General features: G+C 36.9%; 1 protein-coding gene across 4 annotated transcripts; it reads left to right on the plus strand.

Annotated features, from left to right (window-relative positions):
* Positions 1 to 798: 798 nt before the first annotated feature.
* LOC119192779 (anoctamin-5-like) lies at positions 799 to 11,056 on the plus strand. Of its 4 annotated transcripts, none has more exons than XM_037446541.1 (6): positions 799 to 832; positions 2,925 to 3,022; positions 7,505 to 7,621; positions 9,489 to 9,705; positions 10,382 to 10,447; positions 10,852 to 11,051. In XM_037446541.1, the coding sequence occupies exons 1-6, from the start codon at positions 815 to 817 to the stop codon at positions 10,894 to 10,896; spliced, it is 561 nt and encodes a 186-aa protein (XP_037302438.1). In that variant the 5' UTR covers positions 799 to 814; the 3' UTR covers positions 10,897 to 11,051. The 4 variants fall into 4 exon arrangements, with proteins under 4 accessions (XP_037302438.1, XP_037302441.1, XP_037302440.1 ...); XM_037446540.1 differs by lacking the exon at positions 799 to 832 and adding an exon at positions 870 to 1,113 and having other exon boundaries at positions 10,852 to 11,052; XM_037446544.1 differs by lacking the exon at positions 7,505 to 7,621 and having other exon boundaries at positions 10,852 to 11,055.
* The last annotated feature ends 3,149 nt before the right edge of the window (positions 11,057 to 14,205 follow it).

Genomic DNA, 14,205 nt, shown 5'->3' on the forward strand with positions numbered 1-14,205 from the left:
TTATATTAAATATAAGTATAAAATTATGTGTCAATTAATGTATTATTAAGTGTGTAACGTTTCGTCTGCCATTTTAATTCCCGAAGGCGTTCTGTTAATATAGTAAAGTGCTATCAACTGGATAAAGGCTTGTATACACTGCTTCGTACGTCTTACTGTTTTAGAAATATACTTGGTAAGTAATAATTCAACGAAAATATACATATACTCGTTAATGAAATAACTCTTATCGCAGGATGATGTACTGTGGCTGCCTAATCACATAATAATATATTTTATATCCGTGAGTGACAGGAATATTTATTTATGTTAAGTTGATGCTTTAAACATCAAACAAAACTAATTATGTATATTGTATAGTAAGTATAAGAACACTTTCTCATCATTTGCCACTTGGTTATTTTGGATGGTATACTTACCTAGTCGGTAAAGCGCTATTATTGGCACAAAAAGAAATGGTCATATCAATAACAATTTTACTAATGCTTATTAAAAGATTTCTATAAAACTCACTGTGTTTTAAACAAAGAGTGTATGGATGTTTATAAAAACATGCAACAACGCTTGGACGTGAGAAAGATAATTATTGACTAGATATTTATAGTATTAACTGATGTTTGACGTTCGACGCTCATGTGAATGCGGTGTAATAAAATTGTTTTCCAAACGTATCGCGCCCCGAAAGTTGTTCAGTGCGCGCTTATCAACCATTAAAGTATTTACCTTCACACAAAATTAGTGTTTGACGTCGGAACAAAGCGAACGTTCACTGATCACGAAAAAACGACGACGAAATGCGGTGCTGATTGAAAAAATGTTGCCAAAAAACTTAGTGAGTGTGAAAAGAAATTTTGTTACATAAGATTTTTCTATAAGTCGGAAAATGTGATGGCTATCATGATCTATCTCCTACAACTGGCTGTTCAAACACTGACTCACTGACGGAGCTCAGTCGAGTGCGCAAGGTCGCTGTGTATTGCTCGCGCCGGTTGTATGCAGATTTTTTTAAAACCAAATATCATGTACAGATATGTCGTAGAAGTGTTGTGCTATATAATGTATGACGTCACCGTTTTGAGAATGAATCGGCGTCATGCGGGCGCGAAACGTAAAGTACGCTATCACATTTTTAAGGTTCTTTGTTATCTTGACATTTGTCACCGAATTTTAAGCCAGCATTTAGTTTGTTAAGCCGGGATCGACGACTAGTTTGACAGACCCAGTGCCTCTGATCGGTACGGTGGCGAGTGAACGGCGACGGACATCTTTTTCGTCACTTGAACTGTTTTTAACTCGACGCCAAGTTCGTGGCTATTCTGTTAAAAAAGTAATACTGGAAATTAATTTGTAACAGTTATGACTTTCGGGTACAACGTCATAGATGGAATAGACAAAAAATATGCCTTGAACAAGACGTATTTTTGTACATTTAGTTGAATCATATTTATTTTAATCCGTATACGAGGAACTCAATCTTTCCGTAATTGTGTGACGCACTACGTCCGTGCACATAATGATAATGCTGGATGTTGTCGAGTGCGTTTTGGAGTGTCGACAAGGTTTTATAAAGTGACAATTCGCAATAGTATTCTTACGGCGGCTGTTGACCTCACACCTAAAATCTCTTTTGCAATGCTTGTTAGCATAGAATCGTAAATAACATCTAATATATACCTGCTTATGATCGACTGTTTGATTTATTTATTTCCTTAATTTTATTGGGTGAATCTACTTGGCAAAAGTGAAAGATTATCCCGGGTCTTAGCGTAAAGTAGAGCCGTGTATTTGTTGGCTTCGGTAAGAATGAGACATATTGTGTATACTCTGGCACCTACTGGCACTCTTTTGATGAGATTGACGGAAACTTATTAAATATCTATCTGAGTGATATTTTTTAAATGCCAATGCACGCAACATGAATGATCGAAGTAATCACTCACCGTTAATTGACTCGTGTATTCGATTGTCTTCTTTAACTACAGCCAGAATCACTGAACTGCATCATTCAATCAGAACACAATAATAAAATGTTTTTTTACACGGGCACGAGAAATAGACCCCACTACAACTGATGGTATGTGGAGTGGGATCCAATATTATGTCGTCTGACGATATATGATTACCCCTCGAGTCGAATGAATATATTTTTGTAAATATTTGTTTGAACTATCCATAAATATAAATTTTACTCGTATACACATGTATATTCAATCTATGATAGTACCTATGCCGTAAATGCTTGCGTCAATATTATTTTGTTAGGCATTGAAGTCTTCAATAATACCCACTGCTGGGCACAGGCCTCCTTTACTATTGAAAGAGTTTCGATCTAGGTAATGTAATAATACCGGCCTTATATTATATACTGTCCCACTGTTGGGCACGGGCCTCTCTACTACTGAGCGGGATTAGGTCTTAGTACACCACGCTGGCCTAGTGCGGGTTGGTTGACTTCACATATCCTTGAACTTTGGAGAATTCTTAGGTATGTAGGTTTCCTCACGATGTTTCGAAGCGGACGATAATTTATAAACAAAGCACAGGTAACTTTGAAAAGTTACATTTTTGTACCTTAAGATTTGAACCTGCGGACATTGCCTCGCCTGACCATTCCATTCCTAATTATAAGTATTTTGCACTAATAATTCCTGCCAATTGTTACAATGTTGCAATTAAATAAGAATAATGATAAATCGACTAATAGTAATGTTGAATGGTGTTATTGAAGTAGGTTCTAATATAAAGTATCTGTTAGATTTGGGATTCTATAAATGAAAGTGAGATTTTCTGTCAAGTAGAAGTTATTTTCAATATGTAGAATATTTTATATATCATACCGAGCATACAGATAATATTTTTATAAATCAGTACAAGTGCCAATACTTTGGATATGTATTTTATATTGGCTCCTATATTTGGGTCAGACGGAGAAAACGGAGCAGGAGAAGATGGGTGACCTGCAGGCCATGTCCGTGCTGAGCAACTACCAGGACAATCTGTCTCAAGAGATGAACACCGATCGGTGAGTCGAGAGCTGCACGCATCACGCATCAATTCACAAGTTGACTAAGGCGCCTGAGTCATCACTAAATGTGTGACTAACGTTCGCTTGGCTATGTGTTGTTTGATGTTTTTATGTATGCTAGAGCCTTAAAATTTTATGGTTTGTGTTCGAGTATTAGTTAGTGTATACAGCACATGTTTGTAGCGTTGGGCGATAAATAGCTTTGTTAAGAATACGTAGTTGATGTAAGGCATTATTGACCATAGCGGGAGCAATGGCGAGACGTGTGCGAGACAGAATACCATTTCATTTGCATAAAGCCTTCCGCCGCTCGCGCCTCTCGTCGTCGAGTACGGCTCTATATAATTCTATAAATAAATACCTATTCTTTCAACCCACGGCTCTTCACGTTGCTGCCGCTTTGATACAACATAAAGCATAAAAAAACATGATGGATGGTAGAGTTTATAGTTTACATTATTTCGCTCTGCGTGATTTTCACGTTAATGAAACTTCGTGGACATCTTTACATAGATACCTATTAAGAATCTTAAGTATAACTGATTAGAAAAGAGTTTGAGTAACTTAGTAAGGTAGTAGGAGTTTACATAGAAGTGATGAAAATATTAAGGTCGCAGAATTTGATAACCATTTTTTTGGCTCTAAACATAAACCGCAAATAAAATGATGCACATATCTACTTAGTCTGGCCATAAATACTGTTACACTTAATTATAAAAAAATATTACATTTGAATTTCGAATCTGTCATTTTTATACGATTGTTCATTGTGTTTTCTCATTTTGGCGCCAATACATTGTAAAATATTTTGCGATATTAAAATGGTGTGGGGTGATAAAGAGAACCGAATCGCTGTGATAGCATTACACAAAGTAGGTATGGAGCCAAATGCAATTTTAAAACTCTCCATACACTTGGTATTAGTAAAATGTTTGTGTACCGGGCTATTAATAGGTACAATGAGACCTCCTCTGTTTGTGACAGAAAAGATCTGGCCGTCCACGTAGTGTTCGTACGAAAAAGGTGGTCAAAGCAGTAAGGGAAAGAATTCGAAGAAATCCTGTCCGAAAGCAAAAGATTTTATCTCGGGAAATGAAGATAGCACCTAGAACCATGTCGCGTATTTTAAAAGATGACTTAGGACTTGCAGCCTATAAGAGACGCACTGGCCATTTCTTAACTGATAATTTAAAGAAGAATAGGGTGGTAAAATCGAAACAACTACTGAAGCGGTACGCAAAGGGAGGTCACAGAAAAAATTTGTTTACGGATGAGAAAATTTTACAATTGAGCAACATTTTAACAAACAAAATGACCGTATTTATGCTCAAAGCTCTAAGGAAGCTTCCCAATTAGTCGACAGAGTGCAACGTGGACATTATCCGACTTCAGTGATGGTTTGGTGGGGTGTTAGCTATGAAGGAGTGACTGAGCCATATTTTTGTGAAAAAGGTATCAAAACATCGGCACAAGTGTATCAAGATACCATTCTTGAGAAGGTAGTTAAGCCCCTTAACATCACCATGTTCAATAACCAAGTATGGTCCTTCCAGCAAGACTCGGCGCCGGGTCATAAAGCTCGGTCCACGCAGTCTTGGTTGGAATCGAACGTTTCGGACTTCATCAGAGCTGAAGACTGGCCGTCGTCTAGTCCCGATCTTAATCCGCTGGATTATGATTTGTGGTCAGTTTTAGAGAGTACAGCTTGCTCTAAACGCCATGATAATTTGGAGTCCCTAAAACAATCTATACGATTGGCAGTGAAGAATTTTCCCATGGAAAGAGTGCGTGCTTCTATTGATAACTGGCCTCATCGTTTAAAGGACTGTATTGCAGCCAATGGAGACCACTTCGAATAAGCTTTTATATTTTTAATTGTTTTATATTTATGTATTAAACTGACACACTGTAAAAGTAATAAATGTTATTTGCAGTTAACAATTTTCTTTTTTCTTTATTACAATATTTATGGCAAGACTAGGTATATCTGTTTGCACCATGCTACGATTATTTTATTTGTTTCTGCTTAAATATTTTTACATCCGAGCTTACATGCGCTACAATCACTCTCGTATAACCCACAGAATATTGAAAATGTAGAAAAAACGTAACATTGACCTCAGCAGCTTGCTTCAGTTCGTTAGCTGTTTTTCGTACTAATGCTATTATGAAAGGAATTTAGAGTATATGCGCTAATAACTTACGTATTGTGGACTCATTGAATTTGATGTTTTGCCTCTTAGTAAACAATGCTTAAAGGTCATTATAGCAATTTGGTAATAAAAGGACATATACCTTGTTAGGGAAGACAAATTAACATAAGTCAGTCCTGAGGGGAATATTTCGTTCGATATTGTTGTCTAATTTTGTTTAGTTTGCTGAGGGGAATATTTCGTTCGATATTGTTGTCTAATTTTGTTTGTTTAGTTTTTGAATAAATTTATTGATGCATATTTATTATTGGGGTGATATTTAAAACGTATTGGCCCTTTTTGTACGTCTCGCCTATTTGACTAGTACCTTGTGGTTTGCAAGTAATAATTTCTTTTAGTTGGTAACACGTACATTTAAGACATATTTAAAGGTTTATGAGACTTCAGTCTAAGCTTCTAAAATGATAGGCACATTGTATCATACACTACTTTCTGTTTTTATATTTTGCCTATTTAGAATGTATAAGAAAAACACGACACGAAAGTCCGTGTCGGTTTATTGTGATTGGTCGAGAGACAATCACGTGACTTCGCTTTGGTCTCTTGACAAATTAGAAATATAATAATTAAACGACACGCACCTTCGTGTCCTGTTTGTTATGCTAAATTTTAGGGGGACTGGACAGTTTTGCTACTGTTTATTTACTGTTGGTCGCTGTACTTACTGTTTAGCATCAGACGCGCGACGGATTCTGTTCACAAACTCTTGCGGGTAGCGGTGCCGACAACATATATTTCGTCTTATACACACAACCTTTTTGAGCATAGACAATTTTTATACAGGTTTGAAGAAAAATGCGTTAATAGTACTGCCTAAGCGTTGTTATGGCTCGGTTTTATAAATTTCAGAGATCTATAACTGACGCTTTTTATATCTGAGTATTCGATACATGAAATGTTTAATTTGACGATTTCTCATATTTATTTTTCCTTATCCTAGGCAGCCATATATTTATAAGTTTTTAAGGGTGTAAGATAAATAAAAATCGTTTGTAAAATATAAAATAATAATATAAGAGCATCCGTGGTGCACAAGGCTGGCTAGAAGCTGCTTTTAAAAGGAGTTCTATTCGCGATCCGAGTTGATTATTGTATAATTTCCATCCGTGAATATTATGTTTGTAATAGTTGTGGGTTTCGGTCTTGTGGTAACAAGAGTCTATTAGTTTCTAACTTAGGACATTATTTGCACTTAGCTATATATAATGTTAAGACTACGGGTGAATGGTTTGTGTATTTATTTTTTTATACCTCAAATAAAAAAAATCTAGTGTTTATTACTATCATACATTTGGAAAAGATAACATAAGACGCTTTTTAATTACTAATTTCATTAAATTTACTCATTCATCCGTAACAAGTAGAAGTTATTAGTTCTAACGATTGCAAGATTTAATGTTCCACTAAACTTATTTATTGCACTGTTTATTATGACTTAATAATTTTAATTACAGTTGTGTAAAATATTTGTTTTCCTTATTGCACGATATGAACCCTTTATTATTAAATGCAAAGTCTATGAGATCATGTCCCAAGCATTGTTACCGTGACAATAAATCGATTGTTCCGCTGCCAATATTGTCTCGAAACGGTAAAAGCGCTTTAGAATCACAGATCCTAGGAACCTGATGTTTTTCAGATAGCCTTTACCCCAAGGTGGTGTTACCTTACATTGGCAACGACATCCTGCCGTCCAGGATCGAGATCCACACGCTAGATTTCTCAAGCAGGAGTAATTACTTTATACAAATGCATATGTAAGTCACTACTTCTAGTGACATCTGTCGTCGGATGGGTGCAACACATTTCATCAAAAATAATAATTTATTGAATAATATTTGGATTTATAATAATTGTTGTATTGCAAAAGATGCCTCGACAGATGTTATTAGCTGTGTTCATATCGACCACACGGGCTTTATGTGATATTCTCACGTTTCACGGTCGATGCGAAGCGCTCGACATACTGGGAAAATTCAATCAAATTCAACCTCTATTAGGTAAATTACGAAAATTTCACAGAAATTCTGTCCCTGATTGTGCCCATATGCTCGATATGGGCTCGGCTGTTACTGCCTTATTTCCCTGTATATATTTATAACATGTAAACGATAATTAATATGTAATACCTATTTATAAATTATGTTGCATGCCATGTGACGTCATAGTGGATACGCTTAGGGTTGACAAACATATTCAGGATGGAGACATGCGTTCTAAAGAACAGGTATTAGTTCGCTGGTCCCCAAATGAAGGATAATTGCAGGGACAACGGTAGCGAAGCGTCAACGCGTGCTGCCGAGGAGTGTGGTTGCGGGGAGCCGGCGCCCACTCTCCCGGGTGGGGTAAACGGCAAGGCCAAGACGGTCGCAAACCACTGCTCGTGAGTAATTACGGAAATTTGATGAGACATTTGTGACTCGAAATATTTTGCACCGAATCTATAATTATATTAAGGTAACACCAAACATTAGTGAACTATAATAGTAATATTTATACATATTGGTATCCAATTAATTATTCACGTAGAGCCATTATGACGTTAATAAGGGTCTTTACTGTCTGGTGCGCTATTACCAATGTCTATATATTATGTGTAGTGTTTGTACATTCTATACAGCGATTATGTGTACGTATTGATATAAAAGTGGAAATCTGTATTCGTGTCTGTTTCGTCATTGTATTTGAATGGAAGATATGGGTTGGGCTGCATGCATTTTTGTGGCAACATTAAACGCAATAACTAAGTACTCACATTTAACATATTAAATATTTTATTAATAAATAAACAATTCATTTACGGTACACTCAGTTACATTGTAAGTGTCTTAAGAATCAGTTTAAATGGATTCCTATATGTATGTCAATGCGAACGTAAGGCTACGATTGGAGAATTATATTAATCTATTGTATTGTGGTGACACATGTTGATACGCAGACGATTACGTTTATTATCGGGTTTCAATGAATAAATAAACACCCTACAATGTTGTGTGGTGGTAAAAGCGGCGACAGCCTAGTTTGGTGGTGAACGGACTGCCGAGACTAATGTCCGCAGGTTTTAATCCCAAGGGCACACACCTCTGGCTTTTCTTTCTATGTGTGTATTGTTTGTGAATTATCGCTTACATTTAACGGCGAAGGAAAACATCGTGAGGAAACCTGCATACCTGAGAAGTTCTTTTTATGAATTTTGAAGGTGTGTAAAGTCTACCGATTCGCACTAAGCCAGCGTGGTGGACTGAAGCCTAATCCCTCTCGGTAGTAGAGCAGGCCCGTGCTCAACAATCGGACAGTATATAATACAGGACTGATATTAATCTAGTGTGGTGGGTATCAAAATGAAGAATGCTCTACATCAAGATGCCTAAACACAAAATAAAAACACTAAAACACAATTTTCTAAGACAAAGCTGTGATTTATGATACGCGACTTACACGCGTGTAGACATAAGAGCGAAGTTAGGGCGAAAACCGTGCCCTCATTCACTTTGCCGAAGCGTCGGGGCTAGTCACTAGTGACACCTCAGCTAATTTTGTGATCCGGCGAGCACTCGAGGGCATAATATTATGTCGCTGTTATAATATAAGAATATCACACAATTAAAATGTTAGCAACAATGATGAACGAGTTTATTACGCGAGCACAGTCGTTAGTAATAGTCATTACTTAGTAGTAATAAGTGTTACGATGTTATGTAAAACCAACAGTAAAGATTTTTTGTTTGGTATATACTTTTATTGCACTTTTACACATGCAGACCTATACCAAATACAAAATGCAATTGGTATTCACGATAATACGTAATATAGAAGTTTATATTAAAAGTTGCATTTCTATTATTCATTCATAATAATATGCATGTTACAAATGCAATTTCTGTGGATACTTGAACGTTAACGAAACGAAACGTTAATTATTTCAACGTTATACAAATCTCATCTGAATTATACAATATTCAATACCCATAGTATTTGTTTTGATAAATTACGCATCTATCTGAACACAAGACTAGTGAACAAGACTTTTCAAAACAAGATTCATTATAGCACTACAAAGTGGATACATCTCTAAAATATGCAATTTCCGGTGTTATCATGTAATAAAAAATCCACAAATATTTGAAATCAGTGAGTCAATAAATTTTCAAGTATTGGTCATAGTTAAGTAGACAGCTTGATGCAATCAATATGAGCGCGATTCTTGGTCACAGAAGTTATGAAGTATCAAATAATAATGTTTTGTTTAGGATCGTAATGGGCGGCATACATAACAACCCGTCACTCACGTTCAACGACGGAGTTCGGTCTATAGACTTTGTGCTGGTGTGGGAGTCGCTTAAAGAGGACGCGACTAGTCCCGAGGCGTACGAGCAGAGGCGCATTTTTGAGCACAACCTCGAGCAGGATGGCTTGCAGCTCGAAAGGGAGGCTCCTGAGGGACTCCACGGGCTGCACTTTGTTAAGGTATACCAACTCGTTATTAGTTTTTTATAGCATAAGACTGGCCTGATGGTATGTGACCTGCACCATCGTATGATGGTATGTTGCCAACTTAGCGAATTTAGCATTAAAGGTGGTGGTTCAGTGCGTAATAATAGTCATCGGAAAATACGACGATTAGTTGATTTCTACTGGGTTGACGGAAGCAGAGGCGGCTCTAGCTCATGCGGCGCCCGTGTGCAAGAAATTCCTTGGCGTCCCCTAGGAGACAATGTAATCTTTAATTAATTTGATAATATTAACTCAAAAGTTATTGTGTAAAGTAAAGCCTTACACGGGCGCAGGTTGTTTGAGAGCGCCAGTGTCGCGAGCGACGCATGTCTCTTTGAACGTGTCGCGAGCAGTGAGTGTGTGCAGTGCCCACTCTGCACAATAGGTAAAGTCACCTCTAGACGGAAGATATTACTTTTAGTGGTTTCTAGTGGTTTGATCAGTAAATTTTCCGGATTAGACAAAAAGTGTTGGCAACACTGATGATGGGTGCTTGTTACTTTTGGGTGTTTGAGAATTTCACTCGTTATACAAATACAATCGGCGACAAAATTTGTGATAGCCTATTGGAAATATATTTTGTATCGGTTATTTTAAAAGTAGTGGAACGCTTATATTTGGAAATAAATAAAACCATATTGTCGATCAGATACACGCGCCAGTGCAAGTGTTACGAGACTACAGCGAGATACTGAAACTCAGGATGCCGATGAAGGTGAGTGGCGTGACCATACTCACTCCTTACACTAATCGTGATACCTCCCTCGCAGACCCCTGTTATGGCTTTCTATTTAGTATTGTTAAATCCAGGGCTTTTTGCTTAATGGTAGTATGTCTTTAATAAATTGTCTTATTTTGTTTATATGTTATATCTTGGTTACTGAAGTTTAACAGTCTGTTCAAGTCGCCTACTTATGAAAGCTTGGACAATTAAATCAGAATGTATTTGCACTTGTGTTAAATGAATGTTTACAGTTAATACATATACATACGCACGACAGACATGAAAGTGCGGCGCTATATAAATTGAGTTTTGTCATTGTTTTGCCCAATCACGGGGCCATACTATAATCTTATGTGTAACAGGAAGCACAATAATATTTGTGTGTACGTCCGTAGGAATGCAGTAAGATACGAAAAGTGGCCGGACGAATGCCATACTGAATGCTGCGTTGTATATGTCTAAGGTATGCATACGAACGTTACAAGCTGCGCGTGCGCATGTTTCGCCTTTCTAACGTAGATGGTGCTTTTAGAATTCCTTTGTGTAAAGTTTTCAATGTTTCATATTGTTGTCTTATATGTTGGTGATTTGTTGTGTACTTACCCTAAGAAATATACGTACTGCTCTTTTCGTCGGTTGTTTTTCGGAAATGTAGACATATAAACAATTTCAATCTCAAATAACAGAAACATTCGTAACGAAAGTTCTATATTATTAGTAGATACAACAAAGTTGTTACAGACAATTGCTTAATAATTAATATTTGACACCGCACTACTAACTGAGTGATTCGTCTCGACTAGAAGTGACATTGGCTTTTGGGCTTAGCGCATTAACATGTCATGTTGTTTTACTAAGGCATCTAGTACTAATATAATAAAAATGAGTATTATTCTCTGGTATTAACAGTAACAGATAAAATATTCCACTTCGAATTTTAATAAATAATAAATGCCATTGCATACTCGATAAACAAAATTAATACTGCGTAACTTATTTTTGTGTGTTAAAATATATGTTCATAAACACCGTAAATTTGAGTGATTTAAACGAGATAGTTATTAGCATAATATAAGTTGAAGAGCAATTATTAATCTTTACTAAATACGAAGAAACTTGCCATCGCACTGCTTTAATTGAATTTTGTTGGCACGTTTTTATAAGTCCAAAAATAATGTTTATTTTCGGAAATTTGCAATCACTTTATTAAACTACTATTGGGGAGGCCCACATGACAATTGACAACACTCATCACGACGAGGTTTCGATACGATTTTTCTAATTGATCTACTGTGTTTTACACTGTGGCATATGCTTATCGAACTTCTGTTACCTATAAAAGACGCCTCGACTCCTGCCTCGGTCATTTTACAGTTGGCACCGCGCAGTGCACTAGAGTGGTAATTTTGACGCTGCGGTGTCTGTGTCATCGCCCGTGTGATAAGTTGTTTTCTGACGCTATATTTATTGTTATGGATTATCCAAAACTCCGTTTGACTCCATCTTCCAAGTATGTGATGACAGAAAAAAGTTTGATAAATCTACCTAAAGTGATAGCCGCAAAGAAAGTGAAATTTCTCAAAGCTATTGGTGCTACCGACCAACTTGACAACATAGACGCCGCGAATATGGATGATGAAAATCTACCTTTAGACGACATTTTCTGGAGACCTATATGTCCACTTAGAAAGATGTCATCAGTACCTTCCATGATTCCATCGTAGTAAATGATTTTAAGGCTTTGGCAAACGGTCGAAGTTTGACTTAAGAACGTATATATCATGCGTCAAGACATTGTATAGCCGAAACGTTGGTGGTGACAAACTTTTGTATTTGTTATGTCATGCAAGAGATTTTTCATCGCCACAAAACAATTTGTTTACATTCTCTGATAATGGAACTTTTGAAGAGCAAACATTCGAATGTTTGAGGATTTCGAACCCTCTATATCCATAGAGTGTTCAGTGATCGAGAGGCCTCCGCGACGCGACGTCCTCTTAGCACTCGCCCCTGAGGATGACCTACTTAATAGGTCGAAACTGGTCGGCGATTCCGACTACTTTGTGTATGCGTGAGGTAAAACCGTGTTGTTTTTGACTAATTTGACTAACATAGAGTGTTCGTTTACTGCACAGCTGATGACGTTGATGGAAGACTTACTGTTGAAGTACGACGAGATGAAATACCAACAGCTCAACTTAAATGTTACTTATTTGTTACTTTTATGGTAAGGAAGATATTCAAATGCCAATCAAACTACGTCAACGCGCTCAAGAAGCCTAAAACTCATCAGGAGTATGTGAAATTATGTCCTCGACCGCTCTGCACGCGACTGCCCGACGACCCGCCGCTTCTCAACAACGAAGTGGCTCCGAAAGAAGACAAATTATTCACGCTCATCTTGTACGCGTATTCGAGGAGCACAGGATTGACGAAGCGAGTGCTGGTGGCCACTTGCATCGAAGAAATGATGTACACCGGCCTCGGTTTGCCGATGTTGTTCGACAAAGTCATGCAATTGTACAAAGTGCCTGCGGCTCGGCTGTGGGACGCGCTCACTGTTTACATAGATTCATGTGAAGCTATGTTTACATTGGCTGATTTCTATGAGATGCAGCGTAAAGGCAAGGATTGTACGCCACCTAAAACGTTCACTCTATTTCCGTACTGCAGGGTTCTCAATGGGAAATATCACGGTGAGCTGTCCAGCGCTTTTATAAAAACTATATATCGTGTTACGCTATGGCGTACTTGGTTGATAAGAAGATAGGAATGGACAAATCGCACATGAGAAAAGCACACTGGGTAGGTAAACGTTCAGTTGTTTGGCAAAATAAAGGAGTAATGACTGCAACTGCGGCTCACAATAAACTAATGAATGTATGAATTGAGTTACCCTGCGCACAATGTTGTTCTTATTTTATAATACAACAATTTATTATAGAGACTTCATTTTATTAAATTCAATAAACAATACTGATATTTTGTATGTACTAGCACCATAAAAACATATTATTTAGTTTATAAAAATGTTGTACCCAACGTTTTACTCAGCGTTACTTCCTTGTTTTATAATTTATGGCCAACCAAAGATAAAATGAAATATGTACCGGCCGATAAGGGTGCCTTATACTACCCGTCATTATTTCTATAGAGTTTAATGCAGTCAATGTATTTTTAAGTCTAGTAATATTTTTAATTTAGCGAGTTAATAAACAGAGTCAATCGTAGCACAGAAAGTGATGGCGGCAAATTAAAAAGATATACCTTATAACCGCGGGTAAACATGAAGTGACTAATGTTTTACTTTAACATCGTTAAAATAATAAATATTTTCAAATAAAAATATAACTGTAAGATAAACTCATCTTTTAATCTTCACGGTTATAAACCGTAGATATTTTTGATTTGCCGCTATATTTCTGTGACACGACACGTTGGCCAGACTACTATAAGCTATATTAATGTTTAGAATTGAAATAATCACTAATATCGGTAAGCACAATGTTATTAAGAAATAAAGTGTTTCTATTAATTAAACGCTGAGTTTTCTTCGTTACTAGCTGACCTGAGCCCTTATTCTGTATGATAGTGTAAACGCGTAACGCGGCCGTGTCATGTTTATCTTCGAGAAATGTGTGTGGAATGGTATTCTGTAAGCCAAATTTCTATAGTCCTAAACATGATGCGTTATGTTACGTGCTTGTTACACATTGTCAAAATAACGTGCGGGATAGAGAATAAGGCCC

The sequence above is a fragment of the Manduca sexta genome, unplaced genomic scaffold, assembly GCF_014839805.1.
Source record: "Manduca sexta isolate Smith_Timp_Sample1 unplaced genomic scaffold, JHU_Msex_v1.0 HiC_scaffold_3153, whole genome shotgun sequence".
NCBI classification, from domain to species: Eukaryota; Metazoa; Arthropoda; class Insecta; order Lepidoptera; family Sphingidae; genus Manduca; species Manduca sexta.

Excerpts from the sequence above, each read along its gene's own strand:
- LOC119192779 (XM_037446540.1), top strand. The coding sequence starts at position 994 with ATGCAGATTTTTTTAAAACCAAATATCATGTACAGATATGTCGTAGAA. Across the intron at positions 1,114-2,924 it reads ATGCGGGCGCGAAACGTAAA|ACGGAGAAAACGGAGCAGGA; the intron begins GTACGCTATCAC and ends TATTTGGGTCAG. Across the intron at positions 10,448-10,851 it reads AACTCAGGATGCCGATGAAG|GAATGCAGTAAGATACGAAA; the intron begins GTGAGTGGCGTG and ends GTACGTCCGTAG.